General features: G+C 34.2%; 1 protein-coding gene across 1 annotated transcript in view; it reads left to right on the top strand.

Moving 5' to 3' along the window:
- The window catches only part of Phum_PHUM233230 (ecdysone-induced protein 75B, putative), a gene marked incomplete at both ends in the record, with an annotated part of 28,493 nt that extends 10,089 nt beyond the window's left edge, over positions 1 to 18,404 (top strand). The window contains 4 exons of the mRNA XM_002425984.1: positions 4,521 to 4,726; positions 13,115 to 13,356; positions 16,239 to 17,628; positions 17,725 to 18,404. Of these exons, the coding sequence (XP_002426029.1) occupies positions 4,521 to 4,726; positions 13,115 to 13,356; positions 16,239 to 17,628; positions 17,725 to 18,404 (2,518 nt within the window). The remainder of the gene's footprint in view (positions 1 to 4,520; positions 4,727 to 13,114; positions 13,357 to 16,238; positions 17,629 to 17,724) is intronic.
- Positions 18,405 to 20,175: the final 1,771 nt, after the last annotated feature.

Here is a 20,175-nt window from a genome sequence, read left to right as displayed (position 1 = left end):
AAAAAAAAACTCGCATTCATCCGAGAAACTACTATTACTACTTCTACTACTACGCCCGTATTATTATTATTATCATCATTCGCAACGTCTCGTAAATAATAATAATAATAACTTTTTTTCCTTCTTACGTCATTAATAATTTAATTTACCTTAACCGACGGTGTGCATATATTAAAATTTTTTTCATTGTCGCGTTGTCTCCTTCCTTTTTTTAAAAACCACGCTTTTAATCTTTTTATTTTCACGTACGAATATAATCATTATTATCGTCCTCATTGTTGGCCTCTCCCCTCCTCTCTCCTCCCCTTCTGCCCTCGGGTACGTACCTCGAATTCGGGGCGGATTTACAGGAAAAAAAAATCAATATCAATTAACATCTCGTTAAAAATTTATTTGTTTGTACTGTTCGCGGTTTTTTTTAGGCTCCATAATTTGCAAAAATGAAGGAGGCATCGATCGATCAAATAATCAATCAATCAATCAGTCAGTCAGTCAATCGGTCGCGAATGTTTTTTTTTTTATTTAGCAAAGACTCGCGAAAAAAAAAAAAAAAAAAACTTCATCGTCGACATTCTTAAATATATTTGCATGTTGGAAAATTGAATTCGCGCGTTTTATTATTATTATTATTATTATTATTCACCATTAAACACGACAAGGCTACTTGTCGGAGTTTTTTTTAAGTATTTATCCGAGGTTTCTACCCGATTCCTTAGGGACAAATACTCGAATTTCGGTGGTGCCACTTATTATAAGATAGCACCACATCAATTCTTGAAGGTCTTCCTGAGTCCGTCTTTTTCGATGGGAACGATTTGTCTCCTGAACTGGGCTCCGGTGACTAACATCTTTGGAGTGGCCAGGGTCAGAAGCAGTGAAATTCACGTTCTCGTCGAGCTGCCTCAGGTCGACAGTAGAACAAGATTTTGTTTTTGGTTCTTACTTTGTCTTGTTCTCATTTTTTTTTTTTTCTCTTTTTAAGCCAACAGCACGTGGCGTTCTCAAACGGTCACCCATCCAAGTTTGCACCACGCCTTATTATTATTATTATTATTATTATTATTATTAACTGATTAAAAATAAGTAAAAAAAATATATATTAATAAATTCCATTTGGGGAGAAAGAAAGGAAGGGAGGAAAAAAAAGGCGCGTGGGCAAATAAAAATTAAATGGAAAGTTTTCAGCAAGAGAGAGAGAAAGAGGGAAAGAGAGAGAGAGAGGATAAAATATTATATATATAAATATAAATATTTATTTGGCTTGAATGTTGTTTGTTGTGGGCGAACGAAAAAATATGTTAACCGAGTTGTCGTTTGTTTGTTTGTTTTTTTTTTTTTCATAAAAAAAAAAAAAAAAAAATTTTCCTGACCTACGAACGAATCCTCGCAAATCCCGTAATGGCAGCAAAATTTATTTTTCATTTTTTTTTTTTTTTTTTTTTTTAACTCGTGTCGTTGATATTTTTATTATTATTATTTTTTTTTGCGGTGGCTCAAAGCCCGTCGTGGGCTGTGAATGTGAAGAGAAAGAAGAGGTGGCGTAAAAGGGGGGGGAAGCAACAAAAGCATCGCGAATTTAATCGAAATTCAGTTTAATAAATAAAATCGTTTTTCTTTCCAGTTTGTTTTATTATCATTATCATCATTATCATTATCATTATTATTATTATTTCGTAGAATTCCAAATTCGTCGGAAATGATTTTTTTTTTCGTCCAAAATAATAATAATAAAAAAAAAACTGTTAGTTTATATTTAATCGAGTGTGATTCATCTCAAGTCTCATTCGAGGTTTTGTGTGTGCGGGTGTGGGGGGGCCTTGGGGGGGTGCGGGAGCGCGTGTTTTCGCGTGATTCACAGAATTTGTGTGAGTAACGTCACGAAAGGCTAAAAACAGAAAAAAAAATTTTATTTATGGACGAATGAATAACTTTTTTCAAAAAAAATTGTCATTTCAGGGAAGTAAAAATAATCCGGGGAAAGGGGAATGGGGTCGAGGGTTACCGAAGGGGTGAAAAGTTTATTCGTTAGTCATTCATCCCCCTTCCCCGATAGAATAACAATATTAAATATGCTCCTTCCGGTTTTTCCATTCCTTTTTTTCATTCCTCTCAAAGTTCGTTCTGAAAGATGAAAGGCAGGAGTGTCAGGAGAGCCGTCGGGGGGAGAGGCAACACAATATAGTCATTTAGTAATATAGTAGTAGTAGTAGTAGTAGAGCGTACGTGGAAGTAGAAAAAAAAAAAAAGGTTCAACAAACTCTCGCTCGTAGAGACTTTAAGTCCCTTTAATCTATTCTAATCCTTTTTGATTATGTAATTGAGTCCGTGGCCTGGTTCGTATGCTTGGTGTCAACGACTTTTGTAATCTAAAAAAAAAATAAAAAAAATTTGTGCGCTCTCGTATTTATATATACGTAAGTGTGAGAGAGAGAGAAAGAGTTCCTTGCATGCACACACACACACACACACACACTCTCTCTCACTCTCTCACTCTCAAATCTAATATTATGAAAACGCAAAAAAATGTTTGTTATCGTTAAATTATTCTTTATGTGGATTGACCTACAGTAAAAAAATTTTTTTCTTCCTGTTTGATGAGTTATAATTAATTGCGGTTTTTTACAAAACACGCACACGCACACACGCACAATTTGTTCTTTTTTAAATTATTATTATTTATTATCATTTTAAAAAAAAAAAACAAATGACGCCATAATTGATTGATAATTTGCAAACAAATCGATTTTTTTTTTTTTTTATATCGAACGATTATATTGCGATCTAAATAAATTTTGTTTGTCGTTTGTTGTTTGTTTACTTTACGTAAATTAGGATTTAATTGGGTTTGAATTTGCGTTTCCGGTTTTGCAAAAGGTTCTATCTTTTTCTCGAGTGTATTATCATTCGTTGAACCTTTTATTTCTTTCAAAATGTTTTCGAATTCTTTAGAAAAAAATTTATTTTATTGAGGGGATTCCCAGTTTTTTTCTTGTTGTACGAAAACGATCGTTAACCGATTCATGCGTAATTCGGGTTCATTGCCTTCCATTTGCAAAAAAAATTCTAATTAATCAACGTGGAATTCTCTCTCTCTCTCTTTCTCTTTCTATCCTTTTCTTTCGTTCTTCCCCCCCTGTGTTGAGAAGAATGACTCGTCAGGTTTTTTTTTGTTTTTAACAAAACGACAGAATAGAAACGTAAAAAAGAAAACAAATAGGAAGTGCAAAGACCTTAAAATAATAATAATAACAAAAAAAAAAAAAACGGGAGCGGAGGGTGAAGGAAGGAGGAGGAGAAGGGGAGAGAGGAGAGAGAGAGAGCCTAAAATCGGGTTGAACGAAATGTGCTAATGAGTCCATCGTCGTCATTTGTGACGTCATCGCGCAAAATGGATCCCCTTTAAATTGCAAGAGTTTTTTTTTTCTCTCTTTCCTCCTAGCTAGCTAGCACAACCGCAAAAAATACTATAAAATAGTTAGGGAAGGGAAGGGAGAGATGAGGGGAGGGAGGGGGAAAAGGGTCGCCGCGAAAGGTTAAGCGTAATAATAATAATAATAATAATAATAATAATAATTTGGCGGCAAGTGTGACGAGAGAGATGGGTTTTTTCGTACGTTACTCTCACTTTCTATTGAAATGACCTCGTGTCTTACTATCATCCACAATAAGTAAATTTCATTTCGTTTTTCATGGTTACAAAAAAAAAAAGAAAGAAAAAGATAGAAAGAAAAAATTTTAAAATTTTCGTCGGTTGTTCCTTTTTAACATTTCAGGTTCGCATTTAGGTTTACGTTATGAACCCGTAGAATACGTCAATGTAAAATGGAATCGAGCGGATTTTCTCTCTCTCCTCCTCTCTCCTTCTCTCTCTCTTTTTTCTTTTTAAATTCAATGGCTTTTTAACTGTACATTAGTTGAACGACCGGTAATTGGGTCAGCCAGTCCCGAGGTCGTTCAACTTTTTTAGTTTGTCTACAATAACGTAATATTCAGTTAGTCGGAGTTTAGTCGTTATAACGTTCACTCTGAAAAATTCGGAAAATAATTTATTATTATTATTATTTTAAATAAATATTATTATTATTATTATTAAACTACACTTTTTTAGTTTTTTATTAGTTACAAAAAAAAAAAAAAAAAATTTAGTTATTCGCGGGTGATTTTTTTTTGGGAGGTTTAATTTTTTTTTTTTTTTGTGAATTTTTTTTTTCTTATTTTTTAAAAAATTTAAATTCGGTTGTTGTTATTATCATTATTATTATTATCATTATTACTGTCGCATATAGAAAACTATGGTTTAATTATAAAAATAAATAAATGGCCATTTTATTAAATGACGGATTAAATACAAGTTTGAGTGTGAATCATTCATTATTATTAATCAAAAGGGATTATTATACTCACGTGAGAGGAGACCTCGTCATACCTCGTCGTATGGTCGAAAATATTAATAATAATAATGATGGTGATAAGGTTGAAGGAATGAGAAAAAGGTTGACGAACATTAGGAGAAAAATGAGAAACGAAACGATGCAGGAGAATCGTTTTCCAAACAACGAATTTCAAAATCTTTCATTAGATGAAAAAAAGGGGGCGAGTAGAACCACCAGCAGCAGCAGCAGCAGCGGTGACGAAGGTGACAGATCGTCATCGTCGTCATCGAGCGACGATGAAAAATGTCCACACGAATTCTGTGATAACGATTACGATTATGATGTTGATGATGGTGAAAACGAAGGTTCAGGTTCATTTTGTGATTTTCTTACGGAAGAATGCGTCGTTGAAAGTTTATCGGAAAATGTCGCGCGTTCTCACGATCAGGTTCGAAAATAGTTCGATGATTGTTTGTTTGTTTGTTTGTTGAGTCGTCGACGAACGCACGAACGCTTTTTACTATTCATGAAAATAACGAACGGTTTTTCTCTTTTCTTTCGCAGGGATTTTTTAGACGAAGCATACAACAGAAAATTCAATACAGACCCTGTACGAAAAATCAACAATGCTCCATATTGAGAATAAATAGAAATAGATGTCAATATTGTCGATTAAAAAAATGCATCGCCGTCGGAATGAGTCGAGATGGTAAGTTTATTATTATCATTATTATTATTACTAACGTCTGGAATTCTTGCTGGAGAACGTGAGGAGAGGAATAATAACAAAAAAGAAAAATAATTCGAGTCTTATGCAAGTGAACGCCACCTGGCAAAACCCTTGGCAAAATCGATCTTATCAATAGAAACCTTTTTCTTTCCCCTTTTACACCCCTCCCCCCGTCTTCTCTATTAAAATCGTGATAAGAAATCATCCGACGTTACGTTATTATTATTATTATTAATACAATTTGATAAAACGTAATTTAAGATAAAAAAAAATAATCATCATCGAGTCGTCTACTTGACCAAAATTTTTTTTTTTCGCTCGTTTTTCAAGTGTTTGTTTTTTTTTTCTCTCTCTCTTTTGGTTGTTGTTGTTTGTCGCGAAAAAAGTTCATAAAAGAATGAAAGATTTTTAAGGCGGGAAAATTTAATCAATGCGGTAAGAAGATTGATAATAATAATAAATGAAATGAAAAGGAATAAAATTAACGTCGTTTGTTATGCAAGAGAAAACCGGGCGGTAGCAACAATGGTGGTGGTGGTAGTGGTAGCGGTAGTAGTTGTGACCAACTACTTCTACTTCTTGTTAAATACCTCCTCGGGTATTTTTTTAAAACGTAACTTTATTATTATTATTATTATTATTTTCTCTCATTTTTTTTTAATTGTTTTCGCGTGAAATCAATTGCGAAAAAAAAAATTTACGTTTTGTTTGTTTGTTTGCGTTGCGAATGATTTTAGGGAGTGGGAGGGTGGCTGAATGGCGGGTTAGTGGAATTTTTCTAAGGTTATCCCAAGGAGGGAGGGGGGGGTAGAGAAAAAAGGTCAACGCACGGATGAAAAGGGAAGGGGGGAAGGAGAAACGAAACTTTTTTTTAAAATAACCATTAGAAATGAAAATATAAATAAATAAATATTTAAAAAAACGGGAATGATGATGATGATGATGATAGGAGAAAGAAAGAAAAGAGAAAAGAGAAAAGAGAAAAAGCAACAAGAGAGGTCGCGAACTAGTTTCAAGTGTCGAAAAAGTTCAAACGAGTTCGTCGACCCAAGAACGAAATCTCAAGTAGGTCGTGACAAAACACTATTTGTGAAATAGATTATAAGATATGAAAGTTGTTTGAAACTGCAGTTGTTGTTGTTGTTGTTGTTTGTTTGTTATTTTTTTGTTTGTTGCATAATGACAAATTAAAAAATTGCACCTTGAATTGTTAAGCTAAACACGTAGACGCGCACTCACCGCGCAGTTGGTGAGTGAAATGGTTTCTCGCGGAGTTCGGAGGCTGAGGTCAACTGCATAAAACCAATTTTGCCTTTTTTTTTTTCTTAATAAGTTTATTTCTCTCTCTCTCTCTCTCTCTCTCTCTCTCTCTCTCTCTCTCTCTCTCTCTTATTCCCTTTCTCTCTCTCTCTCACGTTATCGTTGTCTTTGTTTCGTTTTTCTTTCTCTTTTTCTCGGGTATATTTCGGATCGAGGTTATAAATTTACGAACGTTAATCAAATTTTTTTTCTCCTTTTTTTTATTTATCATTATCATTTATTTATTTATTTAATTAATTTTTTTTATGTACGTGCGTAACGTTGGAAAACGGTTAATTTGTCATTGACAGTTTTTTTTCCCGCACGGCTCTCAGTATTATTATTATTATTAATAATAATTTACAAAGCCTTTCTCTTCCATATTTGGATAAGGTAGTAGAAGAAAAAAAAAAAAAATGTAAGGAGGAAGAAGAAGAAGAAGGTGAAGTAGTAGAGAGTTTGACGAATGGCCAAAAAGAGAGAGAGAGATAGAGATAGAGTCGGATCGGGATAGGAGGAGGTGGAGGAGGAGGATAGAAAAGTTCATTAAATAAAATTGCTTTATATTCAATATTTTAAATTGAAAAATTTTATAACATCCCTGACCCACTAACTTGTTTGTTCGTTCGACCATAAAATGTAGTAATGCTAATGCTAATAATAATAATAATAATACCAATGTCGAGAATAAGATAAATATATATATAAAGAGAGTGAAAGAGAAAATGAGTGAGCGAGTGAGAGAGAAAGAGAGAATTTTCAATCTTTGCCAAAAAAAATAAATAATAATGATTTTCTTCTTCTTCTTTGTCGTCGTCAATAAATCTTATTAAATCAAATCGTCGTCACGTATCAAAAAAAAAAAATTATGTATTTATTAATTAATTAATTAATAATTATTCAATTTCTATTATTTAATTCTCGTAACCATCATCATCATCATTATCATAACCGTCAAAATTTATTTTTTTTTTTTTTATAAGCGAATGAGAATTTTATTTAAAAACGACGTTATCGTTGTTTCTTTTCCGTTATTAATATTATTATTATTATTTTGTGTACTAACTGTCTTCTGCTTTTTCCATTCCATTCCCCATAACGTTTCCCGCACTTTTGTTCGTTTGTTTGTTTGTTTATATGGGTTAAATCTATATAAAAATTCTGTCGAAATAATTTTTTTTTCGACTTGCACAACCGATTAAATGTTGTTGTTAATGTTGCACTTGTCTTCGATTCGATTATTATTATTATTATTATTATTATTATTATTATTATTATTATTAGTTTTGTAAAGAGGGAGGTAAAAAAAAGGGTGGTTAAAAACGTACAAACGTGTGTTTTGATTGAAGTAAGAGAGAGAGAGAGGAAGGAAGGAAGAACATAATTTTTTTGTTGGTAAATTTCGAGTGTTATCATCATCATCATTATCGTTATCATGACGAGAGAGAGTAAAAAAAAAAAAAGTTTTTTTTTCACGTGTTTCTCTCTCTCTCTCTCTCTCTCTCTCTCTTTTGATTTGTCGAGAGTAGGAAGAAAAAGAAGAAGAAAGATTGTGTTGCCACCGTTTTGACAGTTACTTAACATTGTGAAGGTGATTGAACTGAGTTCGTTAACCTAACCTCAAAAGCAATGAAAGAAAGGGAAAGTGGTTAACGAGTTCAATGACTTTCAAATATTTTTCTCTCTCTCTCTCTCTTTTGTTTTTTTTTTTTTAAATGATCTTTCTCTCTTTCTCTCTTTTGGTGTTGTTGTTGTTGTTGCCAAGTGAGAAGAAAAGTAAAAATTTATTAAACTACAAAAAAAAAAAAAACTCTCTTTTATTATTATTATTTTCTCTACTTTTCATTATTCTTTAAATGGTTATAATAATAATAATAATAATAATAATATAATTTGAAGTGTCTGAGAGTGAGAGAAAGAAAGAGAGAATAGATTGTGACGTTAAATAATAATAATAATGTTCTCTATAATCGTATGATTGTCGTTTGTTTTTTTTCTTCTCTCCTTATTTTTTCAATTTATTATCGTTTCTCTTCGTTATTTATTTATTTATTTATTTAAATAAAAGATGGAATCGTCGCGATAGGTTTTTGTCCCAGTTTTTACATATATAATAATAATAATAAAATGAGGCAGTGTATTGACCCTTTCGCAATGGTTTTTCCCTACGCGTTTTTTTTTTTTTTTTTTTTCGTCTATCTAATTCACCTAAAGGCATTTAATTTAATTTAATTTTTAAATGATTGTTTTTTAAAGCTTTCACTCAGCTGTTTGTTCGGGCGTTTAAACGGTTGTTTGTTTGTTTTTGTACGTTTAAGGAAGTTTGAAAAACTTTTTTTTTTTCTCTTCAAATCATTTACATGACTAAAGTTTTAATCATTTATATTCATATTATCATTATTATTATAGTTTACGGTTGTCGCAGTAGTCAAAAAAGCAGAAGAAAGTTTTTTTTAAAAAAAAAAAAAGAAGTTTAAAAAGTTTGGGGGGAAAAAAAACCCGCGAAAATATTTTTTTAAAAATTCTTTTTCTCGATTTCTGAACGCGCAATCGCTCATACGTCATCAATGCGTGTTCTCTTTACACTGTCACACTCTAGCGGAATTTGTTTGAACTACGTTGTCAATTAAACCCGTTTTAACGCTGAGATTAAAATATTTCAACGCTCGCCCGACGTCCTTCTCCTCCTCTACTCTACAATCTTTTTATCAGAGAACGCGTTTTTCTTTTGATTATTATTAAGTGAAAATTATGGTTGCGACATTCATTATTTCATTGGATTTTATTTCAAGGTTGTTTGTTTGTTTGTTTTTTACATTTTTCGTATTAAAAAAAAAAATAGAATGGAAAAGGCACAGGCGCAAAAAAGAGAAAAATGCTGAACGAATTCGATTTAAACGCGCCATTTTTTTTTTTTTTTTTTTTTTTTTAACATTTCCCGACTTTTGGTGCCATTGAAAAATTGCTTCGCCTTGTAAATTTTTTTTTTTTTTTATTCGTCGCACCTTTCGTCGTCGTCCTCGTCGTCTCCCCTTAAAAATTCGCACGATGCAAATTTTTTTTTAATATTTCGGAAAACTCCGACACGCCGCCATTCGTTCATCCTCCATTCGAAAAAAAAAATTATTAATTATTCATCATCGAAAATTGTAAGAAACGTATTTTTCACTACGTTTACGTTATAATTACCGATCGTCTTTTTATAAAAAAAAAAAAAAAAAAAAAAGAAAAAATTTGTCGCGAGCTTTTCCTTCGTTTTTTTTAAACTTTGAAAGAATCGTAAAAAGATTTTGATTTAAATAGTTTAAACATGGTTCGAATAATTCAATTTACGTTACGTTAAACGTTTGCCGGTCGTTTGTACGTAAGCTAAACAAAGGCGGTGAAATTAGCGAGTTCGATCCTTGTTGTAGGCTTTGCCAAGTTCAAGGGCACAACAACGAAAAACAACGAAGTGGGAGAGAGAGAGAGAGAGAAAAAAAAAGTGGGGGTAACCTGACTTATTGGTGGGGAGACGAAAACATTCACACACACATACAAACTCTTGGTTCGTTCATGTCGGTCTTCTCTCTCTCTCTATATATCTATCTCTCTCTCTCTCGTTTTAATTTTTTTTTTTTTTGTTTTCTTCTCTCTCGCGTGCGTTTGAATCTCAATTGCGGGGTTGCAACTGTCGAACGCGGTACGCTGCGGTAGTTATAGTTACGTAGCCCAGAGTTTTTCTTTATTAATAATAATAATAAAAGTGCGTGAGCGTTCGTGCGTTCGTGATTTCGGTGCGTTTTTTTTTTGTTATCATTATTATTAAAAAATTAACGATAAAATTATTATTATTAATATTAATATTTTTGTGTTTTTGTACGCGCGCGCGTTTTTTTTTTTCCCTCTACTCCAGTTTACCACAAGTTTTAATTAAATGGAAAATTTAAATTTTTCACGTTTCGTTTTCTGGATTTCCAGTTGAAATTTTTCTTCTGTTTTGAAAATGTTTGGGATTATTATTATTATTATTAACATACATTTTGATAAGTTGTTGTGATGTGAGTGTCCTGAAAAGTGAAATTGTTTCGTTTCGTTTTGTGAAAAAACGTTTTTTTATATTATCAACCCCCCGTGCGACGCTTTTCCGGATTACTATTATTATTATCATCATCACAAAAGGGATAATTTATGTTATATTATATATAAATGGGAAAATTAAAAATGGGAGACGAATTGCCCATACTCAAAGGGATTTTAAATGGCGTCGTCAATTATCACAATGCACGTAGGTATCAATTGTCCTTTTTTTGGACGGGGGGAGGGAGTGCAATACCCTTATGTCTGTCTGTCGTTTGTTTGTTGCAAGGGAAAAGGAGGAGAATGATGTCGTTTTCTCGTCAAGTTTAACAGTGTGAAACGGTTGTAAGAGGATATATGTACGATGATGATGATGATGGTGTCGGAGTAGTACCATCGAGAGAAAGAACACAAAAAAAAGGTGAAGGGCATTCGTGTGGTGGTAGTAGAGGTAGTGGCAGTAGTAGCAGTCGTTGATATCAAGGCCTAGAGAATCACTTTCTATCTCAATCGTCATAAGGCAAACATTGGTTTTTGATTATTTCGTCTTGTCGCGCGTGAAAGTAACCGTTTTGTGTGCGTGTGTGCGTGCGTGTGTGTGTTGTTATGGTGTTTGCTTTAATTTCTCTTTTATGTTCTCATCTTGGTCGAATTCGTTTCAAGTATTTTTATTAACATCATCATCATCATCGCTATCACCTATACTCGTAGTCGTCATCATCGTCAATTAAAATGCCACTCGCGATTGTTTTGTTTTCCAAAAAAAGAATTTTTTCTATACGTCGAATATTGTCAGGTTAAACAAATTTTAAGTCATCATTATTATTATTATTATTATTTCGTTCGGTCTATTTAATATTATTATTATTAATTTTAGAGAAAGGTCAATCGTGAGGGATTTTAGAGCGCCGCCCGCAAATGAAAGAGAAACACAACATGTTTTGACAAACTTGATCCACTTTTCTTTTTTTTTTTTAAGTTTGAAGGAATTTTCTATAATTTAAAAGTGTGTAAAATGAAACGTATGTAAAGAACAAACGACAAACGACAATATAACAAACAAACAAACACGCGGAAAAACAATTAACAATCTTTTTTCGATAAATTTATGAATTTTTTTTTTTTTTTTATTTAATTAACCTTGCGTTGTGTGTAAAAAGATGAAGTTTTTTTTTTTTTTTTTTTTTTATGTTGTCAACCTTGGCAATATGGTAAGGGAATCAGGAAATGACGATTCGGCGGTGGCGGCGGTGGCAGAGATTATGACTGTCGGGTCGTAGGTGCGATTGTAATAGGTCTCGGGTTCCTTTTTCTTGGTTCTTTCTCGGTTCCTTTTTTTTTTTTTTTCTGACACAACCGAAGGTGGTTTACTTAGTTGTAAAAGGTGAGGTAAAAGGAATTAATTAAAATAATGACTAACGGTCACACGATTGTGTCTTATTCATCCCGAGTGTGAGTATCCTTGATTGCTAACAAGAGAGGGTTAAGTTGAATGTCACAAAGAGGCAGGCAGACACAAAAGAAAAAGAAAAAGAACGTTGGCTTGTTCTTTTGTTGTTCTCGCACTCACATAACGTTGAGAGAGAAAGAGAGATGGGGAAAAAAACGGTAAAAAGCCACCTAACTCCGTGAGATGTGACGGTTGGTGGTGGTGGTGATGACGGCGGTTGTTGTTATAAACGGTCTCGACTATTTAGCAGCAGCAGCAGCACCACCACCCGATCCGATAAATATATAGGCACCTAACGATTATATATATAAAAAATTTTTTTTTCCTTTTGGAGGGGAATGTAACGGGGTCGTCGTTAATTTGGACAGCTGCGTACTCGCGGCACGCACGCACGCACGCACGCACGAGGGCAGATGTTTTGTTGTTGTTGGCTCTCACTTTTTTGTTTTTTTTTTGTTTTTTTTTTTTAATGCTCTCGTCTTGTGTGCTTCGGTTCCTCTACCGCGATTATAGTAATTGTAGTAATAGTTTGCATTAGGCATGCACCTGGCCTCTTCCTCTTTCTCCGTCTTCTTCTCCCTCTACCTTCTTGTGACAAATAACCGATTTTTTTTGCGGTTAGCGAACGTCGACCGATCGACCGATCCATTGACGTCATAAAAACGTATTTTTGGTAGATAATTTTCGTTTTTTTTTTTGTCTTTTGTTATTGGCATTTCCATTGTTGTTTGTTCCATTGATCACATCCTTTGCGAGAATTTAAATCCGCGTTTCGTTCTCGTTTTCTACATTTTCTACCCAAAAAAAATTCTCTTTTCCCTTTCGAATTTTTTTTTTTTTTTTACTCGAAATCAAGTTTTTTTTTTCTTTTGCTAAAATAAATTTACGCGTTGATAAATGTTTTTTTTTTGTTTCTCTTCTTTTTACAACAAGCAACTCTCGATCGTTCTAGAAAAAAAAAAAAATTAAATGAAATGAAGTGAAAAAAAAAAAAAAAAAATGGTTTTGATTAAAGGCGTGGGTGAAATTCAGGTTAGAGTTTGTGATAACTTTCACTTGCATCAGACTTGAAATTTTAATTTTAATGTTTTTTTATTTCGGTTGTTGTTTGTTTGTGTTTGTGTTTGTATGATAGCCGAGTGGTTGGCGTGTGATTATTATTATTATTAGGTTTTAATGACCTTTTTTTTTGTTTAATTTCAGCTGTGAGATTCGGCCGGGTACCCAAGAGAGAAAAGGCTCGGATTCTTGCGGCCATGCAACAAAGTACTAATTCGAGATCTCAAGAAAAAGCCGTGGCCGCAGAATTGGAAGACGAGCAAAGGTTGTTGGGTACGGTTATAAGGGCTCATTTGGACACGTGCGATTTTACAAAGGATAAAATCGAGCCGATGATTGCGAGAGCTCGAGAACAACCATCGTATACGGCTTGTCCGCCAACTTTGGTGAGTTTTCCTTTTTTTCTTTTCTTTTTTCCATTTTCTTTTCGCGAAAAACGGAATCAAACGCAAAAGAGAGACAGACAGAGAGAGAGTGTGAGAGAGAAAGAGAGAGTGAGTGAGAGAGAGATTGCAGAGTGTGTTTACGGACGTGGAAAAAAAAGTAAAAAAAATTTTATCATAGTTATTTTTTTTATTATTATTGAAACGACAATGATAATAATAATAATAATAATAATAATAATAATAATAATAATAATGTTGTGATAACGCATATCGTTGCAAATTTTTTATTTAAAAGCGCATGACAAATATCGATTAAATAAAATAAAGATAGAAAGAGAAAAAATAGAAGTTTCGTTGCCGGCAAGGTCAGAAAATGACTTTGATTCGACATGAAGGAAAACCAGTTAACCGTTTACCGGCCATTATAATAGTTCGGGTTGATTTTTTTTTTTTCTTTTTTTTTTTTCCTCACCGTCCCGTCTGGTTGTTGTTTGTTGTTGTTGTTGTTGTCATGTTCAACTTTTTCTTCCTGGCGATCAGGTTTCAATTTGATTTAAAAAAAAAAAAAAAAAAGTCGATTTCATTGGTAGGCCCGAGGATATTTAACGGTTTTGTTGCAAAAAAAAAAAAATAATTTGATCGATTATATTGATTTTCTTATCTTCTTCTTCTTCTTCTTCTCCTCCTTCTTTATTATCTTTTGTGTTTTACATTTAAACTTTCCGAAAAATTTTCCGGGAAAATCTTCGGTGTTAGTTGTTTAAAAAAAACGAAACAAACGACACGAACGTCCTCAATCATCGATCAACGATTATTGTCACTCCATGAGAAAAAGAAAAAAAAAATTTAAATGAATAAAAAGAAGGAGAAGAACACGCGCACACGCATACACGCACACACACACACGCACAAGGACTTTTGGTTTTTATTGTCTCAAACCGTTTTTTTTTTTTTTTTTTTTGTCGTTCGGGGTGACCTTAAATATTAAATTTGCATTGAAATCTTTGATATCTCCTCGTTCGTTCGTTCGTTCGTTACGAAGGTGACACATTATATATATTGTTGTTGACACTACGTGTGCGTACGTGCGTGAGTGCGTGCGTGCATTTAATCACCGACCCTTTGATCGTTTGATTGAATTTATAGATTTTTTTCTTCTCTAAGGTCTTCATCTTTTCGGTGGCGGCTTATTTGTATCGAAAGAGTCGATTTTTTTTTCTCCCCCCTTCTTTAAAACCTTGAAATTTGTATGAAGGGGGGGATGTGGTAGTAGTATATCGCGTACTACCTTCTTCCGCTTGACTTTATAAAAATTCTCGTTTTTTCTCCCTTTTTAACGCACTTGCACACACGCACGTCGCGTTTGCCTTTTGTTTTTTTAATATATTATTCAATAAAATAATTTCAAGGATTAATTTAATAAAAAAAAACGAAAAAAAAAAAAACCGCAGGAAGTGTGGTTAAGTGGGCACGGTGAAGACAAACACACACGCACACACACACGCATCATTGTCTCTCTCTTTCACTCTCTCTCTTTTCGTATGTGTAGTTTTCGGAGGGGTTCGAAATGTTGTTAACCATTAATTCCAAAAGGAATCGAAGTTTACAAAAATTTCAAAGTAGAAATGGAGGGAGGGGAATGTTTGTGAGTGTCCGAAGGAGTGGGAAAGGGAAAAATAACGATAATAATAATAATATTAATAATAATAATAATTTCGACTGGGAAAATACGCGGGAATGAAAAACGGATTAAAAAAAAAAAAAAATCGATGAAACGCGTTCTCGCAATGTTACATCACATCTCTATCGTTTTTTTTTTTTTTCAAGGTTGCACGAATAATAATAATGATAATATTCGTAGTAGTAATAATAATAATAATAATGATGATAATAATAATAATGCTAATGTTGTCTGCTTTGACGGTCGTATTTCATTTCAAGCTTCCTTGTTTATTCGTAATTAACAACAAGGTGCCCGAGACTTGCACAACAATTTTTTTTTTTTTCGCGCGCGACATTTTTTTTTTTTTTTTTTTTTTTTTTTTTTTTTTGGTTTTGTTCTTTGTCTTTTCGAACTTGCATCGATAATTTATTGTAAAATAAAAAAAAATGATGAATGTAGTAAAAATAAAATTTTATGATGTCGACGAAGACGACGATGACGACGACAACGACGATCTTGACACAGTTTTTTTCGAAAAATAAAATAAAATAAAATAAAATAAAAAGACTAGGAAGTCGCTCGTTCTTTTTTTTCTTTTTTTTTTTACACGACGTTTCGAGGAAAAGTTTAAAAAAAAGACAAAACGTAGAAGAGTGAGAGAGAGAAGGAGACAGACGAAGAAAAAAGAAATTTCTGGATTTTTTTTTTATAATGAGAGACTGAAAACGAAAAAGTTTTTGGAATGTTTTAAATGGAATTATTATTATTATTATTGTTACGTGAGTGTTTGTGTGTGTGTGTGTGTTTTGGTTCGAAAAGACGATGATTTTATTATTATTATTATTATTGTTTTATATGCTCCGGACCAGCACATAGTCTGACCGCGGTAAGGTCAACGTGCGCACGTGGAGTCATTGAACCCGCTTTTTTCCCCTCTTTATAAACGACATGTTGTGCGTGTGCGTGTGTGTGTGTGTGTGTAGTAGTTGCAGAGAAGCACACACACACATACAAAAGATCAGACCAAATCAACTTTACCTTTTTTTTTTTTTTTATAACCCTTTTTGTTCGTGTGAATTTTTTTCGGCGTCATTCGCATTATTATTATTATTATTTAAAATGTTTTTATGTCTTGTACGCATTCCAAGAATGATTGAAGCTCCGTCGATTTTATTCCCGTTTTAATTTAATTTTTTTTTTTTTGATTTTGTCGTTGCAGGCGTGTCCGTTGAATCCAAATCCTCAGCCATTGTCGGGTCAACAGGAACTTCTCCAAGACTTTTCAAAAAGGTTTTCACCGGCCATAAGAGGCGTCGTAGAGTTCGCCAAAAGAATACCAGGTTTTTCCCTGTTACCTCAGGACGACCAAGTAACTTTACTCAAAGCCGGAGTTTTTGAAGTGTTACTAGTGCGTTTGGCTTGCATGTTCGATTCCCAGAGTAACAGCATGATTTGTTTAAATGGTCAAGTTTTAAAAAAGGAATCCATTCATAATACTTCGAACGCGCGGTTTTTAATGGATTCGATGTTTGATTTCGCCGAAAGGATAAATTCCCTTGGATTATCCGACGCCGAAATTGGATTGTTTTGTTCGGTAGTGGTTATAGCCGCCGACAGGCCCGGTCTTAGAAATACGGATTTAATCGAAAGAATGCACAATAAACTACGAAACTCTTTACAAGCGGTAGTGACGCAAAATCACCCGGGTCATACTGATATCTGTAATGAATTAATGAAGAAAATTCCAGATCTGAGGACACTGAACACGTTACATTCTGAAAAATTATTAGCTTTTAAAATGACTGAGCAACAACAATTGCAGCAACAGCAGCAATTGCAACAGCAGGAAATGTGGACGGAAGAAGAAGTTCACAGCAAGAGTCCGGCGGGTTCATCTTGGTCTTCGTCGAGCGACGTGACCATGGACGAGGCCGTGAAAAGTCCATTGGGATCCGTGTCGAGCACGGAATCCGTGTGCTCAGGAGAAGTGGCAGCGATTACCGATCATCAGGGAGGACCCGCCAGCACGGCACCTTTGCTGGCGGCCACTCTTGCCGGTGGAATATGCCCTCATCGCCATCGTGCAAACTCCGGTTCAACTTCCGGCGACGATGATATAATGGGAAGTCATTTATTGCAAAACGGTTTGACAATCACCGCCGTGAATAATCCATCTAAATCGTATAATCAGTCACACAGGTTTCATAGAAAGTTAGACTCTCCTAGTGATTCAGGTATCGAATCGGGTACTGAAAAAATTGATAAAGTTACAAACAGTGTGAACAGTGCGCCAACATCCTTATGTTCGAGTCCGAGGTCGTCTCTAGAGGATAAAGATGAAGATAAACAGCACACTCACATCGTAGAGGACATGCCCGTGCTAAAGCGCGTTCTACAAGCTCCACCGCTTTACGATACGAATTCACTGATGGACGAGGCGTACAAACCGCATAAAAAATTCAGAGCTCTTAGAAATAAAGATTCCGCAGAAGCTGAGCCTATGATCGTCGTATCTCCCGTCCCCTCAGTTAATTCTTCTGAACATCACTCCTCGACTCAACTTCATCGCCATTTGACGGCGACAACATCCGCACCACCTTCCCTAACCGGTTCTCATCATTCTCTATCAAGTTCCATGGTCTCACCCCTATCGTCGTCCAATACCACGTTGGCGTCTACCCTAAACTCCTCGAACCAAACGTTAGGCTCTTCGCTATCATCGACGCACTCGACGCTAGCCAAATCATTGATGGAAGGTCCCAGGATGACCGCAGAGCAAGTCAAAAGACAAGAGATAATACACAATTACATCATGAGAGGAGATCCTCCGGCAGAATTCAATCAATCATCATCATCCAGTTCTTGCCCCGCGCCGAGACCAAATAATAATAATTTATTAAACTGCGGCGGGAACTGGTCTCAACCCCAAACCGGGTACCACTATCTTCCGACTCAACCGCAACCGAGCCGGTGGCATTCGAACGGAGCGAGCGTGATAACGACGTCTCGGCCCTTTTCGCTCACGCCTAACAGCACGAGTTCTCCGCCTCCGGTCCTTCAAAAGGCGTTAGAACAACCCAACGCCGAATTTTCCAGGATATACCTTCAACCCCAATCCCCTCACTTAGCATCTTCCTCCACCTCGCCATCTCCCATCGCGCGAAACGTTTCACCGTCCTCGTGCTCTCCCGCATCTCGATCCCCGTCCGTCGCCGGCGGTCCTCAAATGACTCTGCCATCTCCTAAAATGATGGAACTTCAAGTCGACATAGCCGATTCGAATCAGCAACCGTTGAACTTATCGAAAAAATCTCCATCCCCCTCGCCGAGACCTTTATCGGCTCCATCTACGGCAGTTCAAAAAGCTTTAACTCTCGAAGCTTAAAGTGTTTGTTTTAAAAAAAAATAAAAAAAAAACCAAAACGCGTGCGTGCTTTTACCTGAAACTAAAACAAGAAATCTGTGTGTAAAACAAACAAACAAACAAACGATTTCAAAAAAAAAAAAAACGCGCGTTTTTTAAAAATTTTATTGTGATGAAGTTTGAAAAAAAAAAAAAAAATACCACCGACCGTGGAAATAGTACAAAGTCATTGTGGACCGGCCGTTCGTGGTACGAACAGTTAAAACAAACGTTCCTAAAAGGGAAGTAAAAAATGATAATGATGATGATGATGATGATGATAATGTTGATAATGATAATAATAATAATAATTAAATAAATAATTTACTTTAAAAAAAAAAATAAAAAAAAAAAATTGGATCTCTCTCTTTCTCTCTATCACTCTATTTTTCTATCTGTCTATCTATCTATCTAACTCTCTTTTACACACGTATTACGCGCGCGTTCTATCATCGTTTCTCGTTAAGAATATATATAAACGAAAGTAGTAAACGGATGAATGGATGGATTACATACGAGTTGCCAAGGCTAACCTTCAAACACACACTCACACACACACATATATATATATATATTACATATGTATAAAAAAACAATTATTATTATTATTATTATTATTAAAAATTATATACATAGTTGACATTTAGTGTAAAATGTGCGAGTCCGAGTGTCGTCGTCGTCGTTGTTGTTTTACTGTATACTAAAAAGTAGTAGATGATAGACGATACGCATATATGTATGCATATTTACGTGCGTGAGTGCGTGTGCATCTTCACGCATGCACGCACATATAAAACGCGTACGATGTAGAAAATGTACGGAGGATTTATTATTATTTTATTATTATTATTGTTCTTTTTTTCTCATTCATTTTCTTTTCTCTTTTGTTTTTTTTTTTTTTTTTGTGTTAAATGGGGTTTCTGCAATATGAATAATAATAATAATGATGATGATGATGATTATTTAAGTATTGATTATTAATATTATTATTATTATTATTATTATCGTTTACTAAATTTTTTTAAAAATAATTTTCTTTTTGATTGCCATCGGATTTAATGTAATGATGATGATGATAATGATGATTAACGCCCTTTGTCTTCTCTCTCCCCCCTCTTTTCTCTCTTTCTCTCTCTCTCTCTCCAACTTTTTCGTTTGATAAAAAAAAAAAAAAAAAACGAAAGAGAGAGAGAGAGACAGGAAGAAAAGCAAAAGCAGCAGCTCGAGTTTCGGTTGTTTGCACTTATTATTATTTTTATTAATTTATTACGATTAATATTATTATTATTATTATTATTATTATCAATACTATTAAATTATTATTATTATTATTTAATTTGTAATTTTTTATTGTTGTTATTATTATTATTATTATTAGTATGAATAAGAGATGATACGGTGTACGTTTGGCACTTGTAAAATTGTGTGCGAACGTGTCCGTGCGTGTGTTTTTTCTTTAGAGGGAGAAGAAAAAAAGGAAGAAAAGATAGAAAGAGAGAGAGAGAGAGAGGGAGGGGAAAAAGAGAGACAGACGATGTTTTTTTTTTTTAAATAATTCGCGCAAACGCGTGCGTGCGCGCGCGAGCCATCATTAAAAAAATTATTTTTATTTTTTAAATTATAGTCAATTTGGGGAGGGGGGGTGAAGAAAATAAAAACTTTTGGGATTTCACCCCCCACAACTCTCCCCCCGTAATAATATTATTATTATTATTAATTTGTTGATATGTGTTTAGCATTAGTCGGTTAGGTT

Source organism: Pediculus humanus, genomic scaffold (genome assembly GCF_000006295.1).
Source record: "Pediculus humanus corporis 1103172107597 genomic scaffold, whole genome shotgun sequence".
NCBI lineage: Eukaryota > Metazoa > Arthropoda > Insecta > Psocodea > Pediculidae > Pediculus > Pediculus humanus.
This window is presented reverse-complemented; position numbering and strand designations above follow the sequence as displayed.